Source organism: Sarcophilus harrisii, chromosome 3, assembly GCF_902635505.1.
Source record: "Sarcophilus harrisii chromosome 3, mSarHar1.11, whole genome shotgun sequence".
Taxonomy (NCBI): Eukaryota; Metazoa; Chordata; class Mammalia; order Dasyuromorphia; family Dasyuridae; genus Sarcophilus; species Sarcophilus harrisii.
In genome coordinates, this window is record NC_045428.1 from 88,834,547 (window position 1) to 88,848,326 (window position 13,780).

At 31.9% G+C, this 13,780-nt stretch overlaps 1 protein-coding gene across 1 annotated transcript in view; it reads left to right on the forward strand.

Moving 5' to 3' along the window:
* SUGT1 (SGT1 homolog, MIS12 kinetochore complex assembly cochaperone) overlaps nucleotides 1-5,284 on the forward strand; it is a 67,783-nt gene extending 62,499 nt beyond the window's left edge. Inside the window, exons 11-13 of the mRNA XM_031958451.1 lie at nucleotides 279-369; nucleotides 3,794-3,975; nucleotides 4,712-5,284. Of these exons, the coding sequence (XP_031814311.1) occupies nucleotides 279-369; nucleotides 3,794-3,975; nucleotides 4,712-4,813 (375 nt within the window). The 3' untranslated portion in view covers nucleotides 4,814-5,284. The remainder of the gene's footprint in view (nucleotides 1-278; nucleotides 370-3,793; nucleotides 3,976-4,711) is intronic.
* Nucleotides 5,285-13,780: the final 8,496 nt, after the last annotated feature.

Genomic DNA, 13,780 nt, shown 5'->3' on the forward strand with positions numbered 1-13,780 from the left:
ATATTGATTCCAAGATCCATTTTATTGATAATTATTAGCAATTGATATGTTTTGTTTTGAATTCTGCATTTTTGAATGATGAGTTTTTAATTTGGAAATAAAAAGATGAATAGAATATCAGTATTTTTAAATATTTTATTTAAGGAAAAGTTGCCAAAATCATGTAATTTATCTTACAAGAATTTGATAACATATAAGGAAACTCTTAAGTCTTTCTGGACTGCTGGCTGTGATTTGTATACATGGAATTTTTTGTTTTGTATTTGTGTTTTTTCTAGGTTGAAATAAAAATGAAAAAGTCAGAGGCTGTAAGATGGGAGAAGCTGGAGGGACAAAGAGATGTAGCCAAACCCAAACAATTCACACCAGGTTTGTTTTCTGACCTTGATAAGCTTGAAATGCAAACACTGTACCATTGACATTAAACAGTAATGAGCATTTTTTCCACTTTCATTATTTATATCCTCAAGATGAAATACTTTGAGGATAATAAATAAGATTGTCCTGGAAATGAATACAAAATTGTAATTCTTGTAAAGGTCCTCACTTTATAAGATATAAGAATTTAGAAACAGTGCCAACTGAAAATGACAGCAGATCTCCAGAAGTTCAAATTTGTATATTGACTTAAATTGTCATCTTGTTAATTCTTTTTGTGTTAGAGTTTCTCTTTGGCTTGTTCGTGTAAATCAGTTGCTTATTTTAAATTCCCTCCCTTCCCCACTTCTCTTCTTTATCCCTTTTTCTTTGCTGAGGTAGTCAAATTCAGATTTTCTAAAATTTCAGGATATTTTGTACATTTTACAGTGCTAATTCCCACTTGGGTTCAGTTTCAGGGAAGTAAATCACATTTTAAGAAGTCTTTAATTCAACAAATAGATTTTAAGTTATCTGATTTGTAGTGTATTGTGTTAAGTGTCAGGGAATTGAAAAGATGCAAAGAATGTGGAACACAGTTCTAGTAAGGGAGATGAATACTGTAGTTGTTCAGTGTGCAGTGTTGTTCAGTCATTTCAGTCATGGCTGACTCTACATGAACCCAGTTAAGCATTTAATGGGCAAAGATACTGGAGTGGTTTGCCATTCCCTTCTCCAGTCCGTTTTCAGGTTCCAAGGACCCTGAGGCAAATAGGGTTAAGCAACATGCTCAAGGTCACCCAGCTAGTAAATATCTCAAGCCAGATTTGAATTGAAGAAGAGGAATCTTCTTGACTCCAGGCCTGGAAGTCAGGCCTGTGTGCCTGTGCCACCTAGCTGCCCTTTAAGGTATAATATGCAGGTGTAATAACAAGTATGAAATGCTTTGTCATTTCAGAGGAGGGGGAGAGACTATTGTTATTATGGAAAAACCAGAGCTCATGCAATAGTCATATTTATATACTTGAGGAAATAAAATTCTGTAATTTATTTGTTATTTTATAGTCATCCATTTTTAATATAAATAGTATGTAATTTGAAATTCAGTGATTTCTGGAGGATTTTTTTTGTGGTCAGATTTTTATCATTTTAGCTGGTTTCATTGTAAATTATGGTTTCTGCACAATGATACATAGTCTAGTACATTATTTCAAATGAGTATTTTGAAATAATCTTTACTTCACATTCCCAAGAATAAAATTGGAGGTAAAATTAGGCTTACCATTTTTCCTGCAAATAAAATTTTACTAATTCATCTGTTGTAATAATAGATATGTAAGACCATCTTTAAAAAATAAAAGTTTTTTTCAAAGACATAGTTATGATATTAAAATTTATTTTAAAAAAATTACCTAATCAGAATAATGCATATACAGGATACTTTGTCTCCTGCTTCATTTTCTTTTGTGGCAAATTAGTATGCTTGTCAGCATCTTGTGTACTTCGAGCTGGAAGCTATAGATAAGTGCAAATCACTTAACCCGTCTCAGTCAGCTGGGCCAATTTCTTTATCATAAAATGGAGAGTGTAACCTTTGCTCTCCACTACCTCATGAACTGATGTTAGTATTAATTAGGTTAGCATTTCCTGGTCCTTTTTCTATCATATTTATAATTTGCTAAACCCACTGATAGAATTGGACAAGGAATGGGTGGGGATTAGATGCTGGTGAAGAAGTGAGCAGGAGTTTGAAAAGAATATACTTTTCAATAAAAAGTATATGTAGGGGTGAGAAGAAAGGCACAAAGAATCCAACAATAAATGATGGTTCCCATATTTAAAGTGTAGGGTAGGAAATGAGAAAACAAGTTCTCATGTTAGGATAAGTATGTATGATGCTACATACCTCTAACTCATTTTGGAGCATCCAAAATTAGTTATTTTTTTATTGGTTTAAACTTCAAGTAATTATGCCTCAGTGGGCATTTATAACATATATAACATCATAGCATGAGGCTACATTATACTATTTATTAGAACTTATGAAAGGTGTATCTCGCATTTAAAGCAAACTTTGTTATTTAGTGGAGGAAAGAATAGATTGTTAAGTTCTACTTTGAAATGGCATGAATAATTATCATGGCCTTTAGGTAGTTTTTAATAATTCTTAAATTATCTTTCCTGGATCTGTTGTCCAGGTCAGTTGTTTTTCCATTGAGATATTTTACATTTTCTTTTTGATTTTGTTTGACTGATTCTTGATGTCTTGATGTTTTTTCCCAATTCTAATTTTATTTTCGTTAGCTTTCACATCTCTTTTTTCATTTGGCTAATTCTACTTTTAAAGAAGTTCTCCCCCCCACCCCCAATCAGTTTTTGTGCTTCTTTTTTCAAGCTGTTAACTCTTTTCTCATAATTCTTCTGTATAACTCTCATTTCTTTTCTTGATTTTTCTTATACCTTACTTGGTTTTTAAAATCCTTTTTGAGGAGGACTTTTAGGGATTGAGACCAATTCATATTCTTTCTTGAGGCTTCAGATGTAGGCATTTTGACAGTGTTGTCCTCTGTCCTCTTACAAGTTTTTTGATCTTCCCTGTTTCCATAGTAACTTTCTGTAATCAGTGCTCTTTTCTATTTCTTACTCATTTTTTAGCCCTTTAACTTCTTGTGGCTTGTCCACTCTGCTAGGTTGGGGTTCTGGGGCTCACATTTTGCCTTCTGCACTGGAGCTAAAGGCCTTACATATAGCTTGCTATTGCTGCTGGTCTGCTGAGCCAGGATAAAGGGCCTCTGTTATTGATCTGTGCTGTGGCTAAGAGCCTCTCACTGTCTTGCCCAAGCATTATCTGTGTTAGGCTGTGAAACAGATCTTTTCTGAAGTCCTTTTAAGTTATTTTAAGCTAGAAATTGGTTTCACTCTGTCATTTTTGTGGGCTACTATAGAATCCATTTAGAGGCTTGATTTAACTTTTCCAAGGGAAACTTGGGGAAAGCTGAGACAACTCCCTGACTTCTGTTTACCATCTTTGCTCCACTCCCACTGAATAATTATTTATGTTTCATTTATTCCTGGTCTCCATAGTTATTTGAGAACCTCAGATAAAAGCATTATACTTAATGTTCATAAAAGTCCTGTTAACAATAAATTCTTTAATGGAGCATGTATTTTAAATTGAATTTTGAATAAAATGCTAAAAGTTTACTATTATAAAGTACTATTTATTGTGGGGTAAAATTCCCAGGATTTTGATTTTGTCAGTTGGTTGAGAATTTTTAGTTATTCAGATACTTATTTAGGTTACAGAGAAAAATGAAATATTATTAAAAATGTGAAACTTGGCTGCTTAGGTGATTTGTTAAAATTTTTATTCCACAACATTAAAGTATTTTTGAAGTGATCAGAATCTGTTGTTTCTCTCTTATTAATTTTGTAGAATCAAAACACCTGTATCCATCATCCTCTCATTATACAAGGAATTGGGACAAATTAGTTGGTGAGATCAAGGAAGAAGAAAAGAATGAAAAATTAGAAGGAGATGCAGCTTTAAACAAATTATTTCAGCAGATCTATTCAGATGGTTCTGATGAAGTGAAACGTGCCATGAACAAATCATTTGTAAGATCATATCTTCTACTTAAAAATTTTTTTCTTTAATATTTTATTTTTCCCAGGTTACATGTAAGACAATTTTTAACATTTGTTTTAAAAACTTTGAGTTTCAGATTCTCTTTCTTTCTCTCCCCCATTAAGAAGACACAAAGGTCACATACATTTCTTTAAAGAGAATTGAGCAAATATCAGAAAATTAAGAGAACTAAATATATCCTTTTTAAAGGATAGATTATTCTATCCTCTCATTTGAGACCTTTTGCATAGATTTTTTTCCTCTGCAAAGTCTGAGGCCAATTGCTCTAAAGGCATAAATTAGCTTACCTGTTAAGGGTTTCATAAGAAAATGGATTAGATACCTTAAATGAAAGCCTTCAAGAAATAATTGTGTTATAATATAAAAACATTAGTTTTTAATGTCTTCAGGAATGTCTTGTTTGGGAACCAGTTTTATCATCTAAACTGGTTAACATTTCCTTTGTATGGAAGTTTGCATTGGAATCTATTTGAATTCTGTTATTCCTCATGACCAGTTATTCCCTAAGTGGCCACAATTAAATGACAAATTATCTCACCCTGATTACTTCCAACTATTCTATATCCCTAGTTATAAAAATAGAACTTACTATTGTTTATCTTTAGGAATGTGTATGTTTAATGCTTTTGGTAAATTTTTAGAAAGACAAAAAAGACAATTCTAATCTTTGGCTCTAATACAATGTAACTTTATGCCTTGTTACAGATGGAGTCTGGAGGCACAGTTCTGAGTACCAACTGGTCTGATGTAGGTAAAAGGAAAGTTGATGTTAATCCTCCTGATGACATGGAATGGAAAAAGTTCTAAATAAATCAGTTTGCTATCAGTGTATTGAATATATTGACCTAATGTCCACTGTGTTTATATACATTGCATTCTGAATTTGAGAACAAATATTTCCTTAAAAAATGATATCTCCTTCCTTCTTTACTTTAGTGATTGCTTTTTCTTCAGTTATTCTAGGTCTCTGAACAAGTATAAAATTCACATTTTATCATTTGACATTTGTCATTGGAGGGTTTCAGATGTACTAAAATTCATCTGTCTTTTTTTTTTTTTTTACTAGATAGATTAGTTTTGTACTTCTACAGGAAGGGGAAATCATTCATTGGATATCTAGGATTCTTCCTTATTTTTGATGCACAGTATTTACTTAATTTATTAGATTTGGCAATCTTGGGTGAACTTAGATTTTTTTTTCCACTCAGATGTTACATTATGTTTGCTTTTTAACTCTGCTTCTGAATGAAGATATAAATATACTTTTTCTATGAAGAAGTTTGGTCTATTTTATTTTTGAAGAGTTTTTAATGAGAACTTGTTATTTGAGACAAATCAAAAAAGAAGTTATAACTTTGTTTCTTTGTGAAATAATGAATAATTGAGCTGGGATTTTGGTCCTTGTTTTCCAAATTATATGCTGCATGGTATAAAAGATGGGGCATTAGATTTAACATACTGCTGTTTGACCAAGCTGCAAGATAAGCTATTTGTACCTCACTGGGAGATGAAGTAAGGACCCCCAAATTAGCTTAAATTTCACTTCATGTGGCTTTTGACACATCATGACTCCCAAGAACATGACAGCAGTAGCTTTTATATCCCCAATTCATAGTCCTTAGAGCTTGGGGTAGTTGAATTTTCAGTTAACTTGACAAGTATTCATAAGTCCAGTCCTGTGCGAAGTGCTATGGACATGCAATAGAAATACAAGGTTAGTTAAATTTAGCAATCTAAGGAGACATAATTTATATATAATCAATGAATGTTGAACCATGGAACTCAATATGATTAAAGTTCAGAGAAAGGAAAATTGCTTCCTAAATTGAAATTTTGATAATGGGCATTTCTCAACTCCAGAAGATGATGGGAAATCTATGGTGCTGTGAGAAGCCACTTAGTTTCTCACCTGAAATCCAAATATTAGCTCTAGTGAGGCTGTTAGGAAGGGAAGAACAGTGGTCTGAAGATCTAGGTTCCAGTTATTTTCTACCACTTAATAACTCTATAAACTTGGGCAAGTTATATGGAACTCTGTGCCTTGATTTCCTTGTATGCAAAATGACAGTTGAGCTACCTTGTTGACAATTTAACCATTTAACATAATTTTTTTTCTGACTTGTTGGTCATCCCTCCATTTTTTTGACAACAGTACTCATTTTTTTTTCCAATTTCTAATCTTTTAAAAAATCAGTTTGCTATTTCAAAAGAAATATTAGATAGTATTAAATTTAATATCTGATTTTAGAAAACTTCTGATAGATACTGATAAAAAATGAATTTTTTATGTGATCAAAGCAATATAAAAGATATTTATCAATTAAATCCACCAATGCTATTCAGTTTCTGTTCTCAACCAGGCCCTGTGGTTGGAGTGGGAGATGCCCAGTCAGCAGTTGATGCAGTTCTCATTTGCAAGAAGATTAAATTCTAAACTAGATGGTTTAGTAACAGGTCATTAGGATCACTTTAAAAATCATTTCTTTGCACCACCATCAATGTGTTGAAAGTTTATTTGTCCTCATAAAGAATTACCAATTTCATTTTAGTCAAGGATGTCTTTCCTGTCCTTCTCTGTTTATACTGGCATTGTGTTGATAATCACTCTGTAGACACACTTTAATGCCTTATTTCTTGTGGCACTTGAGAATTTTGATTTTCTTCTCACTTCTTTTGATGATTTTTTACCCTTGTTTCCTTCAGATATAGCTCTATTCTTTTCTCTTTATTTTTGATCTTGGAGAATTCATATGTCATGGATTGCATAACATGCACATGAAACATCTATTTTCATTTACTTCTGACATTGTTCACTGTCTTCATGTTATCTTCAATGGCCTATCTTGTTTCTTGAACTCACTTAAAACATTAGCAGTGCTATTATACTCATTGTTCATAAGTTTGCCCTTGTGAAATTATCTGATTCCTAACTTCACACTTCTCTGTTCTCACTGTCAAGTGGGCTTCTGGTTATTTTTAGTGTGGACTATCTGTTTTTAATATATTTTTATTTTTTAATGTGAAAAGTCCAATTCTTGTGTTAATGGATGTATTTTCCTCATTGATTTTCATATAGAATTTTCAATCATATATGATTACATATTTGAATAAATTATATAATACTTCTCAGAACTGTGTTAAAGAATATTAGTCTGAGTAGTTTTAAAAGTGTGCTCTATACAAAAAGGTCAAAATGGCTTCCATTATTTGTAAAACACTTTTAGTTATGAGCATTTTAAGTTCTAATATGTTTTGAAGTTTTTTGGGGTCAGGAGAAGTTGTGCAAAATTTCATTCTGCCTTTTTTTTTTTAAGTGGAAAAGGAGTAAAACATTCTTCTTATTGAACTTTGATTTAATTAAAAATTTATACTTTAAAAAAAATAGTTGGCAATATTTTGTGAAAAACTTGAAGTTGATATCTGAACTGCTTATACTAAGACAGCGATTCAGAAGTGTGTTATTCATTATAAATTAGTTTTTCACTAGCTTTTGATATTTTAAATCACTACTGCATGGTATTGGAAATGCTAAATTCACATCAAGTGTTTGTATGGTTAATGGGGGAATGGACTGGTCTTGGAGGTACTTAACAGAATAAATCATTTGTTAAGAAGTCAGGAAGAATCAAATACAATAACTCAAGATGAAATGGTAGTGATGAAATTTAATATTTACATGTTCTACCTTGATCATAGAAAGTGACGATTTTCCTGTTCCCTCTCCCCTGATATATTTTCTTTTTTTATTATAGTTTTTATTACACATAATAACAATTTTAGATACATAGAAATGAACAAATCCTATATAAAATAAAATCCTTCCCAACGCAATATTATCCAAAAATATTTGCTTTTTTAAAAAAAAATGCAATTTTTGTTCTTTTTCCTTTAATTTTCTTTGTACTTATAAAATTTTGATTTTTTCTTTTGTAATCATTGCTATATATATATATATATATATACATTCATAAGTTTTTACTATTTTATATCACTTTGTATTAATATAGCTATTTGTGTCTTTCATATTCATCACATTTTAAGTGGCTCTGTGATATTCTATTACACTTAGGTTACACAGTTTGTTAAGCTGTTTTCCTAATCATTTAATAAATGGCTTTATGTTTTTTCCTTTTTACAAATTAAAGGAACTGGTAATAGTTTTGTAGTAAAAAAGTTTCTTTTAAAAGAAATAACAAAAGGCAGTTAGGTGATGCAGTGGAGAAAGCACCAGCCCTGAAGTCAGGAGGACCTGAGTTCAAATTTGCCCTCAAACACTTAACACTTCACACTTCCTAGCCATGTGTGACCCAGGGCAAGTCACTTAACCCCAATTGCCTTAACAACAACAACAAAAAGAAATAGCAGGATATAATTTTGCTAATGTAATCACTGAATCAAAGGTTATAATTTGTAACTTTTATCATATATTTCCAGATTACTCTTTAAATTTGTAGTTCTACCAATTTTTTCTTTAATAGAATACTGTTTTATTGCTGATACTGTAAGGTCATTTAAATACTTTTGTTTTAAACAAAGCCAACTTAACCATAGCCCTTATTATAAGAGATTTCTAAGTCACTTTCTGCTGTGGCAAAAGTAACACTGTAGGGAAATAAAACTGATTGCAGGATACATTTTACAGAATATCATTATGCTTTCTCTTTTGCAAGCCTATACATATGCAAACAGCCTATTACTCAAGTCTATCAAAAATTTAATATCATGCTCTTTGCCCCATCATTGAATTTTATAGTTTTAAAATATTTGTACCATTTTGATAGCCGTGAAAGGAATGTCAAAATTATATATTATATTTGTTCTTTGAATATTAAGATTTGATTAGTTTTTCAAATAATTATTTTGTGCTTTCTGTTTTGAAAACTTTATATTTCTTTTTTTTTTATCCACTAGGGACTGTTATATAATTAAATAATAAAATGTTAATGGAAATTGGCACTTGGTAGAAAAATAATAACAGCTTTAAAGTATGTTAAATTTTGAAAAAAAGGTTTATGTACATCTCATTTGAATCTCAACAGCCTTTTGAATTAGGAACTGCAAGTATTATTGCATCCATTTTCAAATGGGAAAATTGAGAATAAAAAGGAGTTAAGTGACTTTCCCATGGTCACATGGCATGTATTTATTGCAAGTAGAATTTAAATGAATTTATCTTCCTGACTTGAAGAAAGCTGGGCATGCACAATCAACTAAGCTAATAACCTTAAATTTTTTGTGGTAGAAAAAGAACTATATGATGATTTGACCTTATCAGTGAATAGTTGGGGTTGTAATTTTTTTGTATTTTTTTAATAAGACTTAATGAATTTATCAGTTAAACTTTGCTTATTTATGCTAATGGTAAAGCTGTAACATATATTTTAAAAATTACTTACTCATAGTCATTGTGTTTTTCAAGATTTTTTTCTCTTTGATAGTAGTGATAAGATTTATCCATCCATCCATTTTTTTTTTTTTTTTTTTTTGACTAGGCCCTTTTGTAAGATGGCTATTTAAGACTGTGTTCCACTGGTTCATATAGGCTCATTTGACTGTTTGCTTTGTCATACTAGCCTCTTTGAAATTCTTAATCTGAATTCATTTTAGTCAGGAGTTTTAATTTCCTTCCAATCAAAGCTTTTTCTAGAGGTGCTGATTAACAGAAAAAAATTGGACCTAGAATCTTTGCCTTTTCTGTCTAAAAATGATGTTGAACAGAAATTCCTTAATAGTAAACAAATTAAGAGTTCTGGATCATCCCCAAAATGCATAATCAGGACTTGATTGCCTTTTGTATACTACTCTAGGCTTTAAGTCCACTTGAACAGAATCTAATTGTGACCAACTCTTAAGTAGCTATGCAATTGGAGAAGAGCTATAGTGTGGATAATTGAAAAGAAGAGGTAACCAGGAAAAAAACAAACTTACATTTAACTCATTATAGAAGTTTTTTTCCCTCCTAAAAGATTTATATTCCTAATTATTATAAATTAGGATAATAAAATATTACTATTAATATACATTTCTTGCCTAAAAGTAGGGGGAAATAGCACAGATAAAAGTGCTTGGTAAAAATTACACTGCATTGAAAGTTGGCTGATAACCTATGAACAATTAAAAAGTAGCAATGTGTGTGTACATAAATGGAATCCTGCATGAATGTTTTCTCTTTTTTATTGTCTATTTTTTTTTCCCTCCAAGTGAATCTTAAGAAGGAACTCCGCATAGAAAAGTATAGAGGATTAGAAAATTAGCAATGGCTGTGACCACTGAACATACATAAGCACCAGTTTTTAGGAGAGAGAACTACCAAGTAGAATTATTTCCATTTAAGGATGTAACCTGTCTTTACCTTTTTGTTTTAAGACAAAACCGTAAAAAATTGTTGTGCAAAGTTTTCAGGTATAGAGAATTATATTTGTCTCTTTGGTGATATTGTGTTACAATAGAGCAACCACTATTTAGTCTTCACTGCAAAAAAGTGTTTTCTTTGCTTGGTAATAAAAGAATATGAGAGGAAAAAAAAATAAAGTCCTAATTCATGATTCAGGCAAGCTTTATATCTGCTTATACTTTAAACTAAGCTTAACATAACATTTCATTGACTTATTCTTTATGGAATTTATTATTATACTAATGCTTCCTTGCAAAACACATTGTTGACAGAACTGGTTAGCAATAGAACTAGAATTAGAATATTCTCTTAACACTTGGAAAATATTTTCTTGATTTGATAGTGATATTTTTGATCGCTCAGTTTTTTTTTTTTTTTTTTTTAATAATAGCCTTTTGCTGTTCAAAATACATGCAAAGATAGACTTTTGCAAAACCTGGTGTTCCAAATTTTTCTCCCCTTCCCCCCACTCCCTCCCCTAAGCAGCAGGTAATCCAATATATGTTAAATTTGTGCAATTTTTCTAAACATATTTCCACCTTTATCATGCTGTGGAAGAAAAATCAGATCAAAAGGGGAAAAATGAGAAAGAAAACAATCAACACCAATAAACAAAAAATGGTGAAAATATGCTTTGATTCACATTCAATCCCTATAGTCCTCTCTGTAGATGCAAAAGGCTCTCTCCATTACAAATCTATTGAAATTGGCCTGAATCACCTCATTGTTGAAAAGAGCCACGTCCATCACAGTGATCAACACATAATCATGAGTGGCTCAAAATTTTAATATCATTAAATTTATATTGATCTTAAAACATCGGTGATCATAAATTGAGTGTAGTAGCATCGTGATTACTGACCACCATCTGAAGGGGTAAAAACTCATTCCATCATGCATGCCAGTGTGCTGTCTGCATAGTTTATATCTTCCCACCTTCATCCACTGTTGCATAGCTTTAGCTTAGTATTGATTCACTTTGCTGCCTCTTTAATTCACCTAATTCTTTTTTCTTTCTACACCTGAAAATTTGTCAAAATTGTCTATTTATCCTCACAACAATCATGAGAGGTAAATGTGACTATTATCTCCATTTTAAAGATGAGGAAACTGATACAGAGATTAAGTGACTTGCTCAGGATCTCATAGTTTGTAAGTATTTGAAAAATTGTATTTGAACTTAGTTCTTTTTCACTCTATGTGTAATGCTCTATATACTGCTCTTATATTGTGGATCAATACATCATGAAGTTGGGAATAAAGAGCTAATCTAGAAAGCGTTGAAAGGAAAATTAATTTGATACATGATTGATCAGAAAATAGAAAATGATCCAAAAGTCTTTGTGTTATTTTAGAATTCTGGAACACTCAGTGTGCATACTTGTATATGCCTGAATCTTTTGCTTCGTGCAATACAATTTCCTATTGGCTCATACATAAACCATACCTAATTTTATTAAGGGAGCAGGCTTTTTAAAGAAAAATTTTGGTGAATGTTTTCTGAAAGTCAATAATGAGCTACTGATTAACTTATTTTATACCATGTTTTCTTAATGTGAGGCCCATGTTTGTATATGTGACCTTGGGTAAAAGTCAACCTCCACTATCTAGGCTTATTTGCTGATAAAAGAAAAAAGAACATTGGATTAATTTTTTTTAAGAAACCATCCAACATTCTCTTAAGTCATCTGTACGGAAGTCCTTGAATAGGATTTCATGAGTTTTCAGACTTTGCATGTAAATATTTTTGCTAATGTGTGATTTCCTGGGAGTTTTAAGGCACTGAATGTCAGTACAATTGAGCCAGGAGTTTAAAACTTGTGCCTTCATGTTAGAGAGTTTAGGTTGCTTCTTGTTTGGAGGGTGGAACCATCATTGTGTAGTTTTGGCTGCACGAAGATGTGAGAATTAATGATTTTTTTTAAGGAAGTAGACATTTGTAAATGTGTGCATAAACCAGACAGGTTTGTATATAAAATTAAGTGTTAGGACATGCACATGAGAAACACTGTTTTTGGTAAGAAATATAGCTTGTATTTCGGGATGTATTAAAATCTAATTGTGAAAATAAAGTTTTGAATGGTATAAATGCTTATTAAGAATATATTTACTTTTTTAAAAAATCAGTCATTAGACATTTAAGCACCTCTTATGCATTAGCAACTTTTAGACACTGGGAACACACATAAAAGACCTAAAATTTAGAGCTTTGTAGGGGGGCAAAATGTACATGTTCAGAATAAGTACAAGTTGGGGGAATTAGAAAAGGCCTGATGCAGGAAATGGGGTGCATAACTGTAAAGTGTGAAGGACACTAAGAATTTTGAGGTAGAGGTGAATGGGGAATCTGTTCCAGTGCAGGGGACAGTTGTTGCAAAAGCACAGACAGAAAGGGGAATGGATGCTAAGTGTGAATGAAGGAGAGCAAGAAGGGCATTGTGATTATCATGAAAGTGTATTGGGAGATAGAGTGACATAAGTGTAGAAAGGCACTCAGGTGGTGAAGGACTTTGGATCATAGAAGTAATCAGTCATTGAACAGGCGTGACTTCTTTTGGGAGAATGTCAGTTTGGTGTCTTGAGTTCAGGATAGATTGAAGAGAGGAGAGGGAGGATACTGAAGACAGACAAATTGGGAGACTTTCAGTAGCCCAGGTAAAAGGTGAGGACGTGATGCGTATCTGATGACATCTTGTCAGGAATGCTATGAACAGGAAAGTGAGACAGGTGATCTCTAAGCTTAAGGTTCTGTCATTGTAATGCAGATGTCAACGTAAAATATATATCATGTAATATTAACTTTTATATACTTTGATTATTAGATTCCTTAGAACATACTAAGTTAAAAAGGAAATTCAAAGGAATGCCTAGATTTGTAATAAATTTACATCACAAGATGTCTTGTGCCAAGCCTCCCTTATTCTAGCCTAAATGAAGAAAATCATGACCTTAGGCAATGTTGTGTTTTGAAGTAAGTCTTATGTTTGCAGCCTTCCCTTTTTATACCTTTTTCTATTCACATTGGCAACAATGGTGATCTTCATTTCTGTGTCTATTCTTTATCTTCCTATTCTCACCCTATTATAAAAACTGAAGCAATTAAGATTAGCATACATTTTACCCCAATGGGTTTCACATGTAGTGTACATCATGTACTGCTGTCCTGGTAATTCCTGAGCTGTAGTCACTTCCCTTTATCACATAATCTTTTTTCTTTTCTTTTCTTTTCTTTTTTTTAAATAACTTTTTATTGACAGAACCCATGCCTGGGTAATTCTTTTTTACAATATTATCCCTTGCACTCACTGATGTTCCAACTTTTCCCCTCCTTCTTTTCGCCCCCTCCCCCAGATGGCAAGCAGTCCTATACATGTTAAATA